This window comes from Callorhinchus milii, unplaced genomic scaffold (assembly GCF_018977255.1).
Source record: "Callorhinchus milii isolate IMCB2004 unplaced genomic scaffold, IMCB_Cmil_1.0 Scaffold2, whole genome shotgun sequence".
NCBI classification, from domain to species: Eukaryota; Metazoa; Chordata; class Chondrichthyes; order Chimaeriformes; family Callorhinchidae; genus Callorhinchus; species Callorhinchus milii.
In genome coordinates this window covers 25,659,713-25,683,492 of record NW_024704743.1, presented here as the reverse complement: position 1 = coordinate 25,683,492, position 23,780 = coordinate 25,659,713, and the positions used below count along the sequence as shown (strand labels likewise).

Genomic DNA, 23,780 nt, shown 5'->3' with positions numbered 1-23,780 from the left:
AATCCCTCCCCCTCACCCCCTCACTTGCATCCTACGAGTCCCGTCTAAAGACCTTCCTCTTCAAAAGTGCCTTCAGCCACGTTCCCACCCCCAACATGCTCTCAACCCCTCCTGAGGCCAACTCCCAGTTCGGGTTCAAAAACTCTGACTGTCCAGCGCCCTGGGTCTTATTTCGAATGAAGGGCGCTATACAAGTGTAATTTGTTGTTATTGTATTTCTCCCTTGATATCTGTAACAGGAGGTTGCAGATACAAACTCTGGCTGGTAACTGAATGGGCATCATACTGATATGTGAGAACTCAGCTCTTATGTCAACAAACAGCCAGGTACATTGAAGCGGGTTCTGTAGGTTGGTGTGACACACATTCACTTACTGGCAGGAATCGCTATGTTATTTCATCCCCATTGCCAAAATTGACTTAATGTTGAATAGATAAGACACAAATTTCATTGCAAGGGTATATTATATAGAACATTAGATTAGACTGTCTAGGTTTCATTTCACTAATGAATCACGGGAAAGACTGGGATCACTCACTGATGAAAACACAGCAAATTCTACAGCTTAATCATTCCTATCTTAAGATCTATTTAGATTGTTGGAAGCAAAGCAATATTTCTTAAAGCAATAAGGTGATTAAGAGCAGAAAGCCTGATTTATACTTCCTGCTATTAATCACGTTGGTGGGGGCTAAGGAGAGTTCTGCACACGTGAACTAAGCACACGCATAGAACTTGGGAGATTGTCCGTCTGTCTGGTAACTCTGTTAGCCAGCTAGCTGTTTAATAATCTGCTGTCCAAAGAAGTCCTCAACTGCTCCATTGGTATTGGCTTTGGAATCTCATTGCTCAACCCCAATTTATACATTCTAAACAACTTGCATTGATATAATTCCCTTCACGCTGGGTAGGTTTTCAAACACTGAACAAGGCATTAGGTGTATTTTACTGGCTGAACTGTGCACCAGGCAAGTGTACAAGAATATGAACAATGATTTCTACCCTCATTTCAATGGTCACGAACACTCAGTATTGTCTGTTATCCACTTACTTGGGCTCCGGTGTGGGGAGCACAATGGGCTCAATGTGGGGATTGTGCTCCTATCATTGTGTTACTGCAAGTCTCAACTTCTCGGGAATGGGGGGGAGGGAGAGGAGGCATCCAGGCATCCCTCTAAAAGGGAAGTCTGTGGGACATTCCAGGTGAGGAGTCTACAGGCAGTGAGGACCTTGGGTGAGGGCACAGTTCTGGAGAGGAACCTCCCTGAACACTTGGGTGATGAGTTTATTTTAGCTAAAACGTTCTCATCAAGTACATCATATCTGGCAAAGCAGCCTTCATTCCCATTCCCATCCAAACTTGCCATTGTGTCACTCTGGACATTTTTTGTGTAGCGTGGTCTAACTCTGCATTATTTCTTGATGTGATTCGAAAATAAGTCATCTTGTGTTGCATTAGGTAACTTATCTGGTTTAGAAATGAAATTAAAAGCCAAAGATTTTCATGCTGCACCGATGGAGAACATCCTATTCCCAAGACAACTCACATCACTTGCCTTTGATTGTAAGGCCTTCACCAGCTCCTAGCCAGGCCTCTAGGTGGCAGGCTCCACCTTAAGGACTGTGAGAAGTCACAAGATCCATGAGAGGCTTGGATGAAGAAGGCCATTTGGCACATTAATGATCTCATCCAGAATACCAACCATCCAAACTCACTATTGCAGCGTACGGTTGTTTCTTAAATGAGTCCAGTTTCCTGGTCACAACCTCCCTTGCCCTAATTTGCCCTATCGCATACTCTAATCCCTTCCCTGTTTCCTGTTGTCTTGGTGCATCTCAAAGTACTGCTATTATTTTACCAAACTACAATCATATCTCCTGTCAAAAAGACTGATGCATCCATGGTTTCTACTCCCAATATCCCAATACTTAGGATTGCATACACTGTTACAGCACGGAAACAGACAATGGCGTTTTGAGGGAAATGTGCCTGTGGGGTAAGTACACGTGAGAGCCAACACATTTATCTCCTCCCTTTACATGGATTTGTATGATATGAAAATATCTGGGTGAGGTGGGAACAAGAGAGGATATTCCCAGACATAATCAATAGTGATTTTGCAAAATATAGACAAACATTTTTTTTAAATATAAAAACATACATGACCTTTCTTTAGAAACAACTGTTTTCCAAAACATTTCAGCCCACATGACAATATTAATGCGCTGTCTGCACCTTAGTGGCAAAGAGCAGCAAGGGCAACTCACCAACAGAATCTCAATGGTTCCTAGGATGTACATGGCTCCAGCGAAGGTGGTTCCGAGGAAGAAGCAGATTCCCACTGCTCCTCCAAACTCGGGACCCAGTGACCTTGAAATCATGTAATAGGAGCCTCCAGCTGTGAAATCAGGAAGAATGTGTGAATAACGCAGGCCTGCCTAGTAAAAGTCTAGAACTGGTTTATCCAGAAATTAATAAACTATCTCGTCAGCAAGTACAAAGTCCTCGACAGTGTTACAGTAATAAAATAGACATCAACCTCTCCTGAATTGAATGCAAAGAAACCGGTACGGTGTTTGCAAAGCTAAGTTGCTTCAACTCATAGTGAGTGTCCCTTTGCAATGTAGTTGGGGGAGGGGATAAGGAGGCAGGTAGTTACTCCACAGGGTTGATGGCAACACACAAACAAATGAGCACATGTGATACGTTCATTTTGAGCATCATGGTTGTGCCTTCAGTTCTGGTGGCTAGACCTTCTCCAATGTTTAGGCATCTCCATGCAGGCCAGCAATTCAGGAACCCCTACATTAAAGGAGATTAGGGGCTTGCGACCACATCAACAACAAAGAGAACAGGTAAACCTTCCCAATATAGTCTCTGGACAATATTCTGTTCTCCTCAATAGAAAAGAACAGCATATACAATGGACAGGGTTTATGTGGGGGGAGGAGGGGGAGCTCTGAAGATCCCAACACCAGCAATCTCACCCTTTGTTAACATTAATGTAGCCACCATTTACAGTAAAAGGACAATAAAAGGTCAATATAATTCTGACCAAAAATACAGATCATGTACACTAGGAGATGCCTTTTTTTTGCTTTACTGGAATCTTAATTTACCTGGCACCACACCATTGGTTGCAATAGCACTCATCGATATGGCAGTCAGCAAGGTCTGTGGAGAGAGACTCAGCATTGAGCATTAGCTGGAAATCAGTACAGTAATCACACAGAGAAATCCTCAGCGACAGGCATTCAGAAATGATTTTAGCTACCCCTTTCCTAGAGCAAACATATACCCACTGTCTCACACACACACTCTCTTTTTCTCTCAAACTCACTCACACACACTCTTTCTCTCTCACACAAGAACAAATTACATTTGTATAGCGCCTTTCACATTGGGAGAACGTCCCAAGGTGCTGGGACATATGCTCTCTCTCTCTCTCTCTCTCTCTCTCACACACACACACAAAGGTGAAAAATACATCATTGCGAACGAGGTTCAATAATTCCACAGCGTGATCCAAATTTTGAATTTCACAGGATTTGTAACCAGTGACCTCTGAAACTCCATCTGGACACTGACTTTGAGCGAGGGAGTGAGTTGGGAGAGGGAGTGGAGTCCAGAGGGTCAGCAGGAAAGACGTTCAGGATCCTCTGGTTACAAAGCCTGTTGTTAGTCTTAAAATTTAGAACCCAGTGTTTCTCCTTTGGATGGGTTTGACCAAGAAGGTGGAGAGGTTTCCTTCCAATGATGACATTCCTCTTTCGTTCACGTAGTCTGGGCAGAGAATTTCAGCTGTAACGCACTAATTCCATCCACACAATAACTGGCTCCCTGTAACAGGTCAATTTATCACGTCCAGCAGCTTTTGTGGGACAAGACTACTTACGCAGGCACAGCACATGAAGACAATCCAGAACGATTCCATGATTCCCGAAGCCCCCACAATCCATGTCAAACGTAGGAATAGGATGACTCCCAGGATGTTCTGTAGACACGGCAGATAGACTCCGATAAAAGTCCCCATTCGAGGAGCCTGGAAGGCATTAGAGAATGAATTAAACCTTGGCTCCAAGCGTCTATCCAATGCTGGCTACATTGAGGTGGTGGATCACAAAGACAGCGGCCCTTGCCACCACTGTGAGATTGATTCCCACTCATCGTATAAACCAACCAGTACCACTGAACGGTACAACGTTCCCATAATTGGAAGGGTGTGCTCAGCGACAAGCGCAGTGCTTAAGGACCTTATTGTGTAGGTGGTGCCTTGGCCATAGAGACCAGCTTGAAGAAGTGGCCTTGATAAGACATCTGATCACAGTGTTTAAAAGTAGAGTCAAATAGGTGTTCACCTTTAAAGTTCCAATTGACAGTCCAGAATTTTCAAGGAATCAGTGATAGTTATTAAAAAGCTAGTCCTGCTCTTCAACAATATTCAAACATCTCGGTTCTACTTTGACAGAGGTCCTCGCATGCCCCCTTCACACCCCACAGTCAGTGCCAGGAGGATAAGGTGTGGATAGTACAGATGTACTAATCTAGTCTCCTGCACCACATCACTGATTGAAAGAGACAAATCCAATCTCAAACTCCACCTGACTCACTCCTTCCCTGTTCTCTTTCAAGGTGCGTCTCAAAATGTACTTCTTTGATGGCGCTTTCAATTAATCCTCCTCTCCCCACCCCCATCTTGGATGCCCACCCAGCTCTGCGAAGCTCTTTCAGACGTCCTCCCGAAGTGAGGACACATATGCAGTGAAACCAGCTATTGTGTCTCACTATAGCACAGGTTAGGATTTTATGGATGCCGACCACAGCGTTATAACAGGACTCCACTGTACCTCCAGAGCAGAAGTCCCATGAGTTAATTTTTTACAAGATTCCTTAAAAGGAATGTTAATCATAAAATCGTAAAATCTTACAGCACAGAAGGAGCCCATTACGCCTGTGCTGGCTTTTTGAAAGAGCTACCAACTAGCAATGTTTAAATAACCTGGCAGATTGCCAGGGCACTAGGAATAAACTTCCTCTTTTTGGAAAGAATCATGAGATCTTCAATGTCCACCTGAAGACCAGGCAGAATGTTGGGAGATTGTTGTCCAGGACACTAGAAGAAACTGCCTTCTCTTCTCGAATAGTGCCAAGGCACCTTTAACATCCACCTGAACAGGCAGACAGGTCCTCTGTCCTCGGCTAAATGTCCCATCTAAAGGACCACACTTCTGACAATGTTGCATACTACAAGCGCTCACTGGAGTGTCACCAAGACTATGTAAATTGAAAGTCCCGATATGTGGCTTGATCCCACAAATTCTGACACAGGTGAGAGTGCCACCAATTCAGCCAGACTGTAACACAAAGAGGTGAAGAGTCAGCTCTAGTGTGCCAATTTGTAGCTCTGCAAAGGAAACGAACAGTAATAGTAATAATAACAAAAGGCTACAGCACATTTCATGTCAGGAGGACATCCCAAAGTACTTGACAGGATATACTGTAAAGTGGTTTGAAAACGCAGCAGACAATTTTGCGCACAGCAATGTCCTACAAACAGCAATTAATTACTAATTTGTTGGGGATTGTTGGCTAGGACAACGGTAGAACCTCTCTTCTCTGTTTGGATAGGATCTTTAACGTCCACCCTAAACAGCCAGATGGAGCCTCGGTTTATCGCTTCATCCAAAGTATAGTGCCTGCAATAATGCAGCATTGGAGTGTCAACTTGGACTATATGAATTCCAAGTCTCCAAATGGGGATTGAACACACAATAATCTGACTCAGAAGCATGAGTGCTACTAACTAAGCAAGGCTGACACCTTGAGAGATATCAAAATGCATGCTGTAAGGGGAGGTCATCGATTATTGAAGAAGCTGACACTACCAAAAACAAACCTCAGTAACAATCAGAAATACAGTACATGGATATAAAACTGAGATAATCATCTGAAAGTGGCTGAAAACACTTTTCATTCTGATCCACTCTGACCTGTAAGCTCTAAACACAAGACCTTATCGCTGTGTGAGCTGAGGATCAGCAAAAATGTCTCATATCCTACTCACCATTGAGGACAGTAGGCACTCACTCTATCCCTCTTGGGAAGTGCCGTGAACTAGGTCTTGGCTTTTCTTTGAGGCATCAGTTATAGCTGAGACAGCGTCTTATAAAGCCACAGAACTCTAGTTTTAGAACAAACTGTTTTTCCACAAGCCCTTTATCAATACATAGTTTGGATCTATTTATGGACCTGAACAAATCACTTGGTAACAGAAGGAAGAAGACTTTTGGAATGGATAATATTATCATTTTTGGTGTTGACAATGTGATGAAGTAGTGGGAGGGGGTGTGGATGGGAGGATAATACAGTGACTGAAATATTTGTCCTCAGACTGATGAACCAGTTTTTTTTTTAAATCGGGGGAATGCGGGAGGCAGAAATTGTGGGAATCTGGCGCTAACACTGCATGTGGAATGCTTGAAGCGTGTCAGAGTCTCTCTTCAACAGCATCCACGATACTGCACTTTACAGTAATCATGTGAAGCACTTGGGATCTTTAATGTCCACCTGAAGAACAGCCAGATGGGACCTCAGTTTGGAATACTTTAACCAAAAGGCAGTGCTCACCAGCACTGCATTGAAGTTAATAAAGGCTCAGTTGCTAACAGGGAATCCAGTCAGTTAATGCCACACAAAATTGCAGAACTTTGGAGTAGGAATTGCCTGTGAAGCACTGCCAGTTTCCAGCTGAATCTCTGTTAAAAGGTTTGTAAATCCTGTTGTGAATTTCTGCTGTTTAAACAGCAAATAAGAACCCTTACTAATTTCTGTATTGCAATAAGGCAGCTACGTATATAAATCCATGATTTATTTCACAAAAAGTACAGAGTAAAAATAAACACAACGCAAAGAACATTTGAATCAGATCCCCATATATCTGGTGCTGACTGCCCTTGTGCTTGCTCACGATGGAGCCACACAAATTCAGACAGTCTCCATGCTCCACAATACCTTGTCACAGCATATCCCATCCTGGGTTCTTAAACAGAAGTAATCTAAAGTATCACATATTCATTCTGACCCCCTGCACTGAAAGCATTTTAAAATAAATGCTTTATTTGTGTCCGAAGATAAGATCCACGCATCAGATCATTTTCTTTAATATAAAGTATAAGGCTTAATTGTGGCACCCATACAGATTCATATGTCTCAAGGCAGTCAGACAGAAAGCATTTGGTCAGAGCTATCCTACAAATCCCAACAATAGCAGCCTAATGTCCGCCTAAGGTGAAAGGGCAATGCATTTACCTTAACCTCTTTCTTTTTGGGTCCATCATTGTTTTCCGCCTCTTCATGCTCCTTCACACCTTGGGTGAGGTTCGTATAGTTTGCCAGTCTATTGAGCAGGGAGGACACCATTGGGTTTCTGTCCAGTTCCTCCTGTTGGTCAGAATTGGGAGAAGAATATTCCTCTTTTCCAAAATGTTCTTTGACACGTAACCATGCGCTTCCACACCGCAGGCACTGACAGCATCACTGTTCATGCATGCACACTCAACCTCACTGAGCCAGTCCGGAACCTTGTTGTCTTGTTTGACCCTCAACTGTGCTTTAAACCCCACATTCATCCTCCCTACCTCTGCGACCTACTAAAATGTTACCAACCTGTCCGTTCGGCAGGCACTGGCCTGCTCCACATCTCCCGCCCTGCTCGCTCCACCATCAGCTGTCAGACCTTCAGCCTTTTTTGTCCCCACCCTCTGGAACTCCATCCCTGAACCCTCCGCCACTTCTCTTTAACCTTCTGTCATCCTCCTCCACCCCCTTACCCTCCACTTCCCTCAACTCCAACCCCCATCGCAGGTGCAAACCCTTCACTGTCCAGCACCTTAGGACATCCTCCCGACATGAAAAGGTTCTGTATAAATGCAATCTGTTGTTGTTCTTGTCTCTTTGCTAAACACCCAGACTTCATGGAACTTTGTGCAAAACAAACCTATTATGTTCCCTAGACGTTGAATAACTCTCAGCAATTTTTGACCTTTCTCCCTTCCTCGGTGTTAAATAAGTTTGTTATGCCTCGTTAGCAGAATCAGTACCCAGTCTTTGACAGAGATGAATCAGATTGATATCCAAAAAGCGTGACCTTCTAATTTAAGAGCTGCAATAAATGAAAGAGATCCATTATCAATTTACAGAGAAAACTTTTCTCACACTAACCCAAATTACTAATGGTGAGGAGGTCCGAGGATGGGAAAACAAAGGTCAGTTATTGCAAAGTAGAGGAGCATGAGGTGGTGGGGGGTTGAAGAATAGCAACACTGCACACTTTAATTTCACCAATTTGATGATCAGAATTGCATGGAGACTTGCAAGGAGACCAAGACAGGTTTGTTCCCACGTCTATACAGAAATCACAAGTTTGTCCCACTCTTCTGTTTAAAAAAAAGGAAACAAAACCCGTGGGCTGAAAAATGCTGCCCGTGATGTGATAATTACCTCTAGCTAGTGCTAATCATCAAATCGTGGATTGCAGTTCTATTCATTGTGCATTTGTAACACATGAAATTGAACCCATCAAAGATTTGTGTACATCAGACCCTACTGAAACTTGTGGAAGTCCAGGTATTCTTTAATGCTGGATTATGATTGTAAATGGAGTGGGTTTAATAATAAAGGAATAAAGTTACCTCATATGGAACATCATTGGATTACACCAGTAGATAGTAAGCCAGTTATCTTACCTCAAAAAGTGCCAAGTTCTTCCCCTCATACATGGTTCCTTCGTCAATATCCGTGCTGTTAATAAATGGGCTGTTTTCTTTGGGAATGCCATCTCCTAGTGTCAGACAAAATAAAATCAATCCATAAGCAATTATCCTTGGTTTCTGTGGGGCACAAATTTAAGATAATCAAAAAGTAAGCAACAACAACTTGAATTTATACGGCATCCTTCACTCAGGGTAGCATCTCAGAGTGTTTAACAATGGCATAGTTTGACCCCGTACTGAGAAGGGGGAGTGGACATGGGCATGTTCAAAGAAGAAAGACTTCAGGTGTGAAGACGGGCAAAGAGGAAATTTTGTTGGCCAGGACAGCAGGAGAAACTCCCTTCTCTTTTTGTGTAGTGCCATGGGATCTTCAATGTTCACCTGAACAGACAGGACAGAACCCACAACCTTCTGACTCAGAGTGGAGTGTGCTACCGCTGAGCTGGACTGATACTTTACTTTTTACAGTAAAGTGTAGTGATTGGGTACTTTGTAGGTGAACACAGCAGCCAATTTGCACACAACAATGTCGTCCAGAAAGCCATGAAGTAAATGACCAATGTTATTTGGGGGATTGTTGCCCAGGACACTGGGAGAAGCTTCCTTCTCCTTTCGAATAATGCCATAGTATCTTTAACATCCACCTGAATGGGCAGCTTCTCACCCGCACTATTACTGCTCATCCGTAACTTAACGTTCTGTTCGGGGTCACCTAGAGCCTGCGTATCACCAGTGGAAGGGAGTTAAAGAGCTTAAAGAAAGACTTTGATTATTCCTCAATTAACAACAAAACAAATTAAATTTGTAAAGCACCTTTCACGTCGGGAGGACGTCCCAAGGCGCTGTCAACATCCCACAAGATAAATGGTAATCATCTGCAATGGAGGTCATTGGGTTTTGAAACGGGTGCTGTTCATACTCTAAATACGTACTGTCATCTGGAATCATGACCAACTCTGGAGGGAAATAAATCTGTGTCTGAGTGAACAACGTAAATTAATAGTGCACCATAATTATTTTTTTGTTTCTGCTCTTTATCCATGTGATTGCATCGCTCTCGCTCTGCTTTGTGTGTGCGTGTCTCTCTCTCAGCTGTCTATTTGTGTGTATGTCTTGCTCTCCGGCTCTGTGCGTGTGTGTATGTGTGTCTCTCTCTCTCTATGTGGATAGTCAGCATTTAATAAAGCAGCACTCTAGTGTCCAGCAACAAATAAAGGCAATGCAACAGTGCAGAAGAAGAAATTTGGAGGGCATTTGTGCAAAATGCACTTGTGAAGGTAGCAGCTGTGAACAAAACTCACCCCCCAAACTCAGTTTTTCCTTTAACTTCAGTTTAGTAGATATTCTGCTCCACTGCTAAAAGCACTAAATTTGCTGTTTTGCGATGAGTCCATTGTGTCCATTCACAATGTGTCCACTGTTGTGTCCATTCACTTTAGTGAATTTGAATCTTTATAACTAATTTCAATTACAATTTATTTATTTATTTTTGCAAATGCAGTAGTCACAAACTGTCACCAATGCATTTGGTGCACTAATAGCGACTTAGGTTTGTTACTCAACTTCCATGATTCACAACCAAAATTTGCCTCGAAACATTTTGTGAGGGGGGTGGGGGGGGGAAACAAGACAAAAATCAGGGACCTTTAGCTATACCTTATCCAGAAGAGATTACTTTTTCAGCCCATTTACTCTACAACAAAATAGCTTGACTTGCGTAGCGTTCTTCATGCGGGGCAGAGTCTCAGCGTACCAACTGTGCCATGTTTCAGCCTGGCTCAGTCAGTAGCACTTTCACCTCCGAATTGGAAGGTTGTGGGTTCAAAACCCCACATCAGGACTATGATCTCACATATTCCAATACAAGGCTGGGGGAGCACTACATTGTTGGAGGTGTCATCCTTTGGATGAGACATTAAACTGCGGTCCCTGCTCAGGTAGATGTTAAAGATCCCAAGGCACTATTTGAAAAGCGAAGGGAGCTTCTCCTGATGTCCAGGCCAACAATGCCCCGAAATAAAATGTGTCACTCACTCCATGGCCGTTTGTGGGACTTTGCGGTGCTTAACTATTATTATTACTACAACTGTGCAACTAGGTGGTACCGGGGACAGGCACTTCCCCATTGGAGCAACACAAAACAAGACATCCCAGGATCAAGCCTTCTCATGATCTTCAAAAACATACACAATATCAGTGAACCTGCCACCAATACAACTCAAAGCTCCCATTAAGATACAATTTGTAGTTTATCCCAATTCCCTAGCCAACATTGTGGTCATTAACTTCACAGCTGTGTATAGCAATAATAATCCTTGCATTTGATATAGCGCCTTCTCACACCTTCAAGACGTCTCAAAAGCGCTTCACAGAATATACTGTAAAGTGAATTATCTATTTTGTGGATGAAATGAGGCAGCCAATTGCACACATCAGTGTCCCACAAACAGTCCTGATTGAGCAATCAGAATTGTTAGTATTATTATTATTACGGGATTATTACCTCATGCAAAGTAATCCGCCAATCGATTTACAGCCGGGTTCCTACTTACTGCTAGGTAAACAGAGGCGTGTGGAGTAAGGAAACTTGCCCAACGTTTTATCCTGCTGGGAATCAAACCCAGGTCTCTCGCTTGCAAGGCGAGTGCTCTAACCATTAAGCTGCAGGACTCCACAATGCGGGATATTGCCATGTACAAACTGGTTGCCATAAATCATCTACAAAACACACAAGTCATGCTCTCGATCCAAAGACATAACATCAAACTAAAGATCAATATTAATTTATTGTCCAGCCTTCAATATCACGATTTATTCGCAGTTTTGTTTTTGGTTCAAGCAATTTCAGTCGCAAACTGGTATCGCTCTTAACACAGCGACTTACAGTTTGTGACCACGTGGTGTTCTCAGCCATGTTTCATTGCTGTTTTCACAAAACATACATAAATTTCTTGCACTTAGAATGACCCCTACCTTCACAGACGAAAAACAAGCGGGTGCTTCATCTCCAAAACATGGCATCAATGTCTGCAATATCTGTTGCAAATCTGTTCTTAGAATTGACACCAACGCAAGCAAGCTTGGACCGTACTACATTCCTTTGGCAATTCAGCCACTTAATAATAATCTTTGCATTTGATATAGCACCTTATCATGTCTTCGAGACATCTCAAAGCACTTCACAGAATATATTGTAAAGTGAATTGATAGTATATTTTGTGGGCGAAACTCGGCATTATTTTTTATTAATATTATTTTATTGGTTTATTTTGAAGGGATTATTACCCTTTCAAATAAAGCAATCTACCAATCAACTAACAACCGAGTTCCTACTTACTGCTGGTAAACAGAGCAGTGTGGAGTAAGGAAACTTGCCCAAAATTTTGCCTAGGCCGGAAATCGAACCCAGGTCCTCTCGATTGCAAGGCGAGCGTTCTAACCACTGAGCTACAGGACTCCATATGATCAACTAGTGACCATCGTCCTTGGGGGAGGTAAGCGGGGTCTCCTTGGAGCTGAACTGGCTCCAAGGTGACATGTTTGGCAACAGATTATTAGAATTGAGCCAGTCCTCTGTCTTGGTCTCGGTTGTCTGGTTCCTGAGCCAGGCGGGTCTGCAGTATTCCAGGGCACAGCTGGTGACAGCACAGTCAGCCTGGCTCATCGGCAGGACTTGGGAGGGAGCAGGGAATACTCACACTCATCTCCTGTTGGCCCTGCAAGCCAAAACCCTAAAAGGTAGGATGGTCCTAGCTGGACAAGTAGTGGGACAGCTTGCCAGATGGTACCTTCAAAGGCAAGCTATGTGGCTTGTGCTGATTGAACTCCAGCAGTACCCCAACGCACACTCTGGGGTCCTCAAGCCTTGGCTCTTGCCAACCTGCTCCTAATATTCTCCAGTTTCCTCCAGGGAAGAGGTAGTACATTCCATTCCAGATAAGGAAATTTCCATGTGGGGATGGGATGCATGGAACCTTCAGTCTGGCACTTTTGAGCATAGTTATGGGTTTCTGCGTGTGCCAGACACCTGGATGACCAAAAAGTAAAATTTAATTTGTCCACTGGTCACATGGTCCCAATCCCTGGCTACCTACTGGTGTCGGCTGATTGCCAACACCGGATATAGACTTCAATATTCAAGCTTCGGATTTAGAAGGATCCAATTGTCATCCAATATAAATCGGCAATCATCTGTCTGCACGTCCACAGCATTACCGCTTTGTGACTCTCAGCTACAATAATTCTCTCTCATTCTGTTACATATACTACACTGCAGATCTTGTAAAGTGAATCTGATTTAACATTATACTGTACCAGATGGAGTGCTCTTCCGAGGTTAGGGCAGAGTAGACATAGAGATTTTCTATAGGATGTCCTGACCAGCGAGTTCTTCCCCCACCCCTATAAAAAGGGGCTTCTCAACTCTGATCGTGCCAAACTTGCGGAGTCTCGTAGCTTAATGGTTAGTGCGCTCGCCTCCGAGAGCACCCCTCAACCAAGAGAACCCCGGCTCGATTCCCGGGTGCAGCAAAACCTTAGGCAGGTTTCCTTACTCCACATGCCTCTGTTTATCTCGCAGTAAGTAGGAATCCGGTTGTTAGTCGATTGGTGGATCACTTTCCGGGGGGGGGAGGGGTAATAATCCCTCAAATAAGAAATTTGGTCACTCAATCCACGACTGTTTGTGAGACACAGCTGTGTGCAATTGCCTGCCGCATTTCACCCACAAAATACAGTCCATCCACTTTACAATAGAGTCTGTGAAGCGCTTTGAGACATCTCAACGATATGAAAAGGCGCTAGATCAAATGCAAGGATTATTATTATTCGCCCAAAAAACTTTAGGTTTCTGACAGTCGTTTTATATTTCTGTTGTTGTTGTTCAGCTCTGAATTCTGAAATGACGCCTAATGCGGTTCTGATGTGTGCGTGAATCCTATCACTAGATTATACACAGAGATAAACCCATAATCCTCAAAGCATAGCTAAAACAGAGCTCATGACATCAATGGAACAGTCCACTGAGGGGGAGGAGGTGGATTGTGAAACAGATAGACATTGGAAGTGAATCACTCTATACATTAAACCTCCCAACACTGGACACTTTATTTTATAAAGCAGCCATTGGTATGTTTACGTTATTAAAATAGTTTTTTTTTGCTGGAATGGTTTTCTTTTAAAAATGTACTTTTAAGACCTGGGCTTTTTGTGTCTGGTCTTTTTTGGACACTCTAAAAACAATTAATGTCTGTCAACCTGGTGGGAGCGCAGGAGGCAGAGAGTGGTTCAAGCATACATCCTGAGCTGCTGATCCTACAGTCAGGGCACTGCATTAGCCTAAAAGGTTAGAGAAACAGAGAGACTAGCGTGAGAGAGGGGGTGGGGGTGTGGCATACATAAATAATAGTGATTCAAGTAGCACAAGCGTCCATGCTTTAAACCAAGAAACAGGAATTTCTTTTCATAGATTTTAGCAGTTTAACTACAATAATAATCCTTGCATTTGATACAAAGCGTTATCAAGTCATTGAGATGTCTCAAAGCCCATGTCCATCTTTTAAAAAAAGACTAGGTTCTCAGTCGTCGTCTCAGTGTACCAGTGCGGTGTTCCTCAGATTCTCAAGTGGTTAAAGGTTCTGGGGAAATGAGAGTTGAGGAAGAGGTATATTTGATGTCCCGCTCAAATCACTGGAGTGTGTCCTGACTTGTTTTCAGTTCCAGTGGGATATCAAGAAATGTTTGCACTCCCACTTAATCCAGATCAAATCCCCTGGTGGGTTCTCACGTTTGACATCCTCACATATGGCTGTAGGTATGTAAGAGGTTTTCCAGATAAGCCACTTGTAATGGAAGCACAAACAATGGTAACTGTGTGGCTTACCAGTATTAAGCACTGGCACATTTTACATTCCTTATCCATATATGACTGCTCCACTAGTTGGGTTTCTGGCTGACAATCTGTAGGGTATCTCCAAGCTTTTGAGTCTCAAATCAGGAGCCATGGGATTATGTACTTGTCCTTGCAAGCATATCTCCTCATGGAGACCCATACTCATTTCTCCCTCAAGGAGCATATTTTTAAAGATGTTCCTCTCATTGTAGTTGCTTCAAAAGGTTTTAAAGTGGTCGGTTTGAGTGGAGTCTCTAGGAATCAAACCCAGAACATTCTGGTCCTAGGTCCGTTGCTCCCGAAACAAGTGATGATGATGATAATAATACTTGCATTTGATATAGCGCCATATCACATCGTTGAGACGTCTCAAAGCGCTTCACAAAATATACTGTAAAGTGAATCGACCGTATATTTTTGTGGGTGAAACGCCAAGGACAATTGCGCACAGCAGGGCCTACAAACAGTCGTGGATTGAGTAGCCAAATTATTATTATTTTTTTGGGAGGGATTATTACCCCAGGAAAGTGATTTTTATACAGTGCGAGTTTTAAAATAGAAGCTATCTGCTTTATATAGATGTATGTACTGTACTCACTTGCTACCAGTTAAAGCTGTTTAATTCTACACAGGATGCATCAACTTCCATTCGAGTGCATTGTATGTGGAAATCCTCTCCAGCTCTGAATCAGCTGTGTTAATGAAGCAATCGTTGTGGTAAACACAAGTCATAATCACTTCTAATCATCTCCAGGATCCCAAAGATTCAAATCCCCTTTCCAGTCACTTTGGGAGTGGCTGAATCCGAACCTTCACTCTCCTGCGTCAAAAGCCACACTGTAAAACTCAGGAGGATTGTGGAACGTACAGGCACCTCCCCGCCCTGAGGTGGTCTTGTCTGAACTAGTCTGTTTCACTTACTAATGTACAATAACAACTTCCATTAACATAAATGGTTTGCAGCACTTTACAGAATAAAAATCAACTGGAAATAAAATCTGAAGTTAAACTAATGTTTTTACATAGGCAAACACATCAGCTAATCGGCACCAACAACGTTCAATAAACAACAAGACGCTTTCGGAAGCTATCCTGTTTCATTCAATTTATTGCAGCTTACAGCACTACGCAACCATTAAAACCTACATGCCCAGAACTGGGAAAATGTAGGGATCAGCTATGACACCCATCCTCCTTCCTCCCTGTCAAATGTCTCAAACACTCAAATTGACTCCGAGGGTAGCATTTTCTTTTCTGAGTCAGAAAGCTATGGGTTCAAGTGCCACGTTAGGCTCTTAACTGACTGTTCAGGCTGACATTCTAGGGCTGTGCCTATTTAAGTGGACATTAAAGATCCAATGGCACTATTCAAAGTGACCAACAGTTAGTTCAGAAGAAGGGTCAAAAAGTTCTTTTAAAAAAAATGCTTGTTGCTTTTTTTTTTTGCTTTTCTTAAAAAAAAGCAGAACAATTTATTTTAAGCCGCAAGAGAATTGGTAAATTAGTTCTTTTTCAAAACAAAAAAAATGGGCCAAATCCCATCTTATATCCAGTTAAGACTCAAAAGTGAAGAATGCTACAGATTTATTTAAAATAAATAAACAAAAATCTGTGAAGGTTTGGAGTCTTGGGATAATTATATTTTAGGATCCTAATCAGGAGGATGCAATGTGATGAGGGTCATGGGGCCCCACCAGAAATGTTGCTCAAACAGCTGTCAAAAATAAAGCGTCAAACTGCACAGTGTGCTACAGATGTAACTCATGACAGTCATATTAAAATGCCCAGATTTGTCTAGTTGGAGGTTTGTCTCAGAAGCTTATCAGTCAGATGATCTATCACTTTCAACTGCTAATTTGTGCTGCAGGTCCTTCCAAAGCAATGTCCATCAATAATAAGATTGTCTGCAGCACAGGCCTTATTCTTACAGTGGTTGCAATCATCACATCAGGGACTCAAGAATCTTTAAGGTGCCACATAGCAGTGGACCACACAGAGCAGAAGACTCAGGCTCAAGTCACAGTCCGTGTGTCCATTAGGCACTGTAAGTGCAACTTATTGAAGTAGGTGGGGCACTACAAGTGGCTTCACGGTTACTGTGAGGAAACTTAGCCTTTGTTGAGTCCTACTGACACAAGGGTCACTTCAGCTTTTTAATGATGTGGTCGAATAGATTATTGCAGCGGGAAAGTTAAGATAATTATCCTTGCATTTAATATAATGCATCGCATTGTCAAAATGTGAACGTAGTTGCCAATTTTCCACAAGCAGCCTTGAAGTGAGTGACCCATTTTATTGGAGGCATTATTGGCAGGGACACTTGGAGAAACTGCCTTTTTTCGTGCTTTGGGATCTTTAATATCCACCTGAACAGGCAGACAGGGTTTAACATCCCACCCAAAGGATAAAGAGCAGGAAAACAACATTCAAAAGGTATGTTACGATCGACCCTCAGGCTCCCAGAATTAAATATCCCGAGGGAAGTAAATGACAGCAGATACATTTCCAAGATATAATGCGACAGGGAAGAAAAGCAAGTTAACTTCCAGATTGTCAATCCACCATATAAATCTTTTTTCACACCCTCACCAGCTACATTCCACACAACATTTCTATGGTCTCACAATGTAAAATACTGCAGATGCTGGAAATCTGAAACAAAAACAGAAGTCGCTGGGAACATTCAGCAGGGCAGGCAGCATTTATGGAGAAAGGAAAGTGAGTCAACGTTTCGGGTGCAGAACCCTTCGTCAGATCGAAATGTTGATTCACTTTCCTTTCTCCATAGATGCTGCCTGACCTGCTGAGTGGTGATTTCACGGTGATTTCTATGGTCTCATTATGTTTCATAGGATCCTTGATCAACTGTTTCTGCACATCCCTTTAACTTGCAAAAAAACATTCTTATGCAACTTTTACATGATGACAACAATAAATTTTGCATTTCATATAGCAATGTTCGGGTTAGGAGGATGTCTCAAAGCGCTTCATGAAATGTACTGTAAAGTGAAGTGACTGTTTACTTTGAAGGTGAACGCTTTACATCGCATAATGGATTTGCCTCAGAAGGCAACTCAGAACATGAAAAAGTCGTTTTTTCCGCCACCAAATCTCCCAAAAGCCTATTTTGGGGTGGGGATAACAAGTGCCAGAGGGGAGGACGTTCTCTGTGCACACGCATAACATCACTTGCACATGAACCATTCATTTTTTACAATCTGCAGCCCAAATACCGCCAGTGTAACTGCAAAGGAAATAAGAGGCAGAGTGCACAGTATCTTGTTTTCAGGCTGTCTCTCGGCCTGCCCTGTGCCGTCACTATTTGGGTAAAGAATCACAAAAATTGGGATTATGATGCTTCCAGTCTGACGTCACTGCCACACTAATGCAACAACGTCAAATTATTCACAAGGGTACCGACTGTCAGCTGCTGCAAGAGGTCTACCGAACATCCAGAGTCTAACAGTAGTGGAGGCTCGGAAAATGCCAGCGTCTCTAGCTTCATGCCACCGTTGCAAGTCGTCGAAGTAGCAATATTATAATGGCAATAGTGAAACTATGTACATCAGTATCCTTGCTTAAAGTACTTACCTGGCACTGCTTCAAACTGCGTTCAACAAGAGTATATTCCATAGATGTAGTACTCCCTTAGGGAAAAAGACATTTCTAATCTTCATCTCGCCTCAGGGTAATTTGTTTTGTGTTTGATCTGCTGTTAAGCTTAGTAATAGAGCATCACCGAGCATGCCCAACACTGTCACTCCCTAGCTTTCATACTTTTGGCACTCACTCTCTGGAACTCAATCCCAGAGTCCCTCCAACTCGCTCTCTCACCTCATGTCATTCAAGCTCGTCTCAAGAGCTACCTCACATCATTCAAACTCTTCTCACAATCTACTTAACCACGCTTTCAATCATCTTTCCCCTCCAAACCTTCTCTGCTTTGGAATATCGAGTGCCAAGCAAGGACTGTTAAGGATCTTAGAACCTCATCCCGACATGAAAGGTGTTATATAAATGTAAATTTCTGAAGTATTGTATCTCCTGACTTCAATCACTACACTGTGAGGAAGAGCTGGGTGGAGTACACCATGGTGAAGGGAGCATTAGTCACCCACTCGCTGGGTCTCTCTCACACACCTCTAAGCTGCCCGCTCACAGCAGAATTAAGAGGTTGAGAAGTAGATTTCCAAACAGTTCTGACAATCCCCAGCAGTCCTTAGCCCAGGGAAAAGAGAAACAGAAAATAAGGAAAAACAAGTGGAAATTAAGAGTAACGAGAATTTAAAAATGTTATGTAATCTGTTTACATCTGCAGCAAATGGAGGTAGAAAATGCAGCTCTTTGTAAACTGGAAATAGTGTTTGGATTTTACAGCATTATGTGGAGGACTCTTACCTGTGGTAGCCTGTAATCCTAAATCCCCCTAGTACTTTACACATTATTGGATGTTATTACTTAAATGAAGCAATCCTTCACTTTCCTCCTTCAACCCACTCTCCAGCCTTCAGATTGTTATTTACTGCTATTTGGTTAGACTGAGCACTATTCACTTCAAAATGAGACAAAGTCACATTCTTAACAGTGTACTAATGAGAGCAAGTTTTGCAGTAAACATTTACACAGTTATGTCACAGTTCAGCGACAGTGAATCATTGTGTGGCACAGGAATGCTGTATTGCATATGTATTCACTTGTTCAGTTCAGACATACAGATGAGCTTCAATCCAGCCAGATTGCAAAGAAGGACACAGGCAACTTAAGGTTTCGGGAAGAAGTCATTTTAAGAATAATCCCTGCATTTGATATCACACTTTTAACAATGAGAGCAATTCAAAGTGTTTCACAAGATTAATAACTTGTGTTAGCAAGAACACCGGGAGGGGCTACCTACTCTTTTTGAATCATGCTAAAGGATCTTTAACATCCACCTGAACAGGCAGAAGGGGCCTTTGACTCATCCGATCAACATAAGATAAAACTCTTGAGTAAAATTTCTCCCTGGCAATAGATAACATGGCTACAGCGAGACCACTGACAGAAACACTGGTCTTTCCTGTACCAAGGGGGTTCGATAAATGACCAGCAAGAGGGTTTCACCCATGACAGCAGCACGATGATACAAGCCAGGCCCAGAGGAGCTGAGCTCAATGATGGCTTTTGGCGGGGGCGGGGGGGGGGGGGGAGTGGGGGTGGGGGTGAGGAACACTATCAAAAGGACCAAAAATAATTATTAAAAGTAAAAGCATTTGCTAGGTTGGCTAATCTCTTGCTTTACTCTCTGTTCCTATCTTTTCGGCTTTTTATTACTGGCTGTTAAACAATGTATCCATTACCTCAAGTGCTACTGTTACTCTGCTGATATTTATTACATTGTTTTTATTGTGTATCACCTGTGAATTGTTTAGTGAAATGTCCAACTAAAAGCTATTTGGGAAATAATGTTTCATATATCAAGAGAGTATCTAAAAAGACAAACACATATTCCATCCATAATATTTACAATTATAATGCAGAGTGAAACCTACTTGTAGTAAATTGATGGTTATCGCAGGAATTTCCATGTTTGATTTGGATACACTTAAGTGTGGTGATGAGTTTTCCACATGTATCAAACACCCAGCTGAACAATAAATAAATAAACAAATAAATATATGGTAACTAATTGTGATTTGCCTGACTCCCAATTCATTCAAACAAATGAATAACACAATCCATTTTTGATATGAATTAGAATATCACCTCTCCCTGCAAGAGGAGAATGAATCAAGAGGATATTTTGCCCACAAAATACATAGTCACTACACTTTACAGTATGTCCTGTGTGAAATGCTTTGAGATGTCTCGACGACGTGATAAGGTGTTCTATCAAATGCAAGGGTTATTTATTATAAGACACATGAAGGGTACTATACGACTGCAAGTTGTTGAATTGATTTGCAAAGCCTAGCTGGGAAGACAAAACCACACAAATAGATAATAATACTAACATATGTTACAAGAATTCTTATACAAATAAGAATATGTTTCGCACTAAAGACTCTAAGCCTATATTGAAGCTTCATACTAGCAATATTCCATCTACATTGTACAACTTTATGCAGGTGCAAAGGTTTACTTATTTCACTCCAAGATAACAGTGTCAATGTAAACCCATACACTATAAATGCTCCACAATAAACTTCCAAGCCAAGAGACTTGGCTTAAAGACAGATTTAAGCAAATACCTGGAAACATTTGTTTACATCAGAAAAATCTTCCCAGTACTCTCTGGTGTAGCTGAAGTAATAAAAAAAAGCAGTGATTTTGCCTGGGGGCACAGGCAAGATGTTAATGGTAGTCAAAGTTGAGGATTTGTTTACTGTGGGACTTTGACCAATGTGTCCAGGCTGATATTCCAGTCCAGTGCTGGGGACACACTGTATTATCGGAGATGTAGTCCTTTGGATGAGATCTTAAACCAGTGGTGGTCAACCTGTGGCCCGGGTCAAAAATGGCCCCTTGGGCCATCAAGACGTGCCCTGCCCCACCGAACATTCGCACGGAACTGAGTAAGACCATGTTCAATCAGCAATGTGTTTTCAGGTTCTTCTTGATTGAATATTTCTGGATTTATGGCATACATCAAGAAATATTCGATCAAGAAAATGTTGGCCAGCACTACCTTAAACCACGGTTCTACTCAAACAGATGCTAAAAGACCCATGTCACTATTTGAAAAGAGAAAGGAGTGGCTTTAGGGTGTCCTGGACAACAGTACTCCAGAAAAATTTACTCATTCACCTCATGGCTGTTTGTAGGAGTTTGCTGTGCATAAAATGGGCAGTCCTTTTTATTTATTAAAAAAAACAGACACTAGATTGACAATAACTACTATACAGTGCTTTGAGATACTTTGAGGTTATAAATGCTATACAAATGTAAGCTTATTATTTCTGTGCTGATAACACTGCACTCTCCACTTCAGTTCCAGATTAGTCATTATTTGTGTGGTTTTGTCTTCCCAGCTAGGCTTTGCAAATCAATTCAACAACTTGCAGTCGTATAATACCCTTCATGTGTCTTATAATAAATAACCCTTGCATTTGATATAATGCCTTATCACGTCGTCGAGACATCTCAAAGCATTTCACAGGACTTACTGTAAATAATCACATCATAATTCTAATTTTATGCCTTTATATACAGGATGACCCCATTATAAATGCCTCCGGTAGAGGGCAAGTTCACTCACAACACAGCAGTCCTGTGGAACTATGCTCACAATTTCCCACAGCAATGTCCCACGAACAGCGGTTGAAATGAATGACCAATTTTATTTTGGGGATTATTGGATAGGACACCGGGGAAGGGGAGAAATTACCTTCTCTTGAATAGTGCCATGGGATCTTTAATGTCCACCTGAACAAGCAGACGGGACCTCGGTTTAACATTTCATCGAAAGGTCGGCACCTCTGACAATGCAACACACACCCAGCACTGCACTGGAGTGTCAGCCCGGGACTACGTGAGTTCAAGTCACAACGTGGGACTTGAACCACAGCCTCAGAGGTGAGAGTACTATCACTGAGCCAAGCTTACATTCACTACTGGATATCACACCACCACCTCACGTGGTCTTGCCATTACTTTACAGAGTAACCACGTAACCTGCTTAGACTCTCACTCTGTAGCTTTGCTTCCTCACCCAAACACTCTGTGCTTCTTGGATGAACGGTGCCATACAATGTATTAACACTCTCATATCTAAATAAACATTTATCCTGCAGCACTTCAGTTATTGATATAATCCATACCGTATAATCAGATTTATTACTGGGGCACGGCTATAAATTACCCACTGTCCTAAATATGAAATGCTACTAAACTAGCAGATGAATCACACAGCCCTGTATTCTTAACAGTTTATTGGCAGAGCGAGCTTAGATACTGTTCCAAGTAACAGATATGGCTGGAGACTTCTTGACACCCTTAATCCTTTTCAACACTGGAGGTTGTGAGCGAACGACAAAGTTTAATTCTTTTTTCTAACCTTGAAATCTAAAACCCTCAGAATCAAACAATGGTTTGAAATAATAATAATCCTTACATTTGATACAGCAATTATCACATCTTCGAGATGTCTCAAAGCGCTTCACAGAATATACTGTAAAGTGAAGTGACTGTATATTTTATGGGTGAAACACGGCTGTCAATTGCGCACAGCAGTGTCCCGCAAACAGTCGCGGATTGAGTGACCAAATTATGATTATTAACAACTGGATTCCTGCTTGCTGCTAGGTAAACAACGGATGTGGAGTAAGGAAACTTGCACAATGTTTCACTCTCCTTGGGAATCGAACCCAGGTCCTCTTGCTTACGAATCGAGTGCTCTAACCACAACAAGATTACATTTGTATAGCGCCTTTCACGTCGGGAGGACGTCCCAAGGCGCTGAACGAAGCTACAGAACTCCAAAAAATGCAAACATTGTGTAAGATTTATTATCAAGTACTGACTGAATGTTGGAGCTGTTCTCCTGGTGAATTCTGTGCTCTAACTGCTGAAGCACTAAAAGCTTGCTTACTGACTAGGAAATTTATTCAGGAATGAATGGCAACAAAACTGGGTGCGCTGTGTGGATGGAGTGCCTTGCAATCGGAATGATAAGAACTTACTACATATACCATTCGTGGAAAAGAATGGGGTCTAGTTTGCAGTATTTCTTAATAAGGAACTAATTTGGCATTTCCCTTGACCTAAGAGAATACCACCTCAGAGTTCAGCAACAACAATTTGAATTTATATCACTTTACAGTATATCCTATGAAGCACTGTGATAGACAACATTTTGCTGTATCAAATGCAAAGCTTATTATTATTTTAACATAAGACTGCAGTAATCCCCCTGAGGGGGATTAATGCTCTCCCGATCAGGTAGTGTCTTTACCCGTGGCGCAATCAGTGGAGCCAAGAACCAATATTTCCCTGTGTCACGTTGTCTGGCTTTAGGAGTCTAATTTATGATATTGTTTCTTTGCTCATACAGCTGAAAGTATAATGTCACAAGTCCACTGTCTGATTGATTTACAAAGATATTAATGAAATGTACTATTTTGTCTTTATATCTGGGCTCAC

The 23,780-nt window shown here is 42.1% G+C and overlaps 1 protein-coding gene across 1 annotated transcript in view; it reads right to left on the bottom strand.

The window, feature by feature from the left end:
• Positions 1-23,780, bottom strand: part of LOC103176233 (solute carrier family 12 member 7) — a 194,131-nt gene that overhangs the window by 88,584 nt on the left and 81,767 nt on the right. Inside the window, exons 3-7 of the mRNA XM_042346217.1 lie at positions 8,747-8,841; positions 7,311-7,442; positions 3,898-4,044; positions 3,122-3,176; positions 2,270-2,400 (exon numbers count right to left, since the gene is read on the bottom strand). Of these exons, the coding sequence (XP_042202151.1) occupies positions 2,270-2,400; positions 3,122-3,176; positions 3,898-4,044; positions 7,311-7,442; positions 8,747-8,841 (560 nt within the window). The remainder of the gene's footprint in view (positions 1-2,269; positions 2,401-3,121; positions 3,177-3,897; positions 4,045-7,310; positions 7,443-8,746; positions 8,842-23,780) is intronic.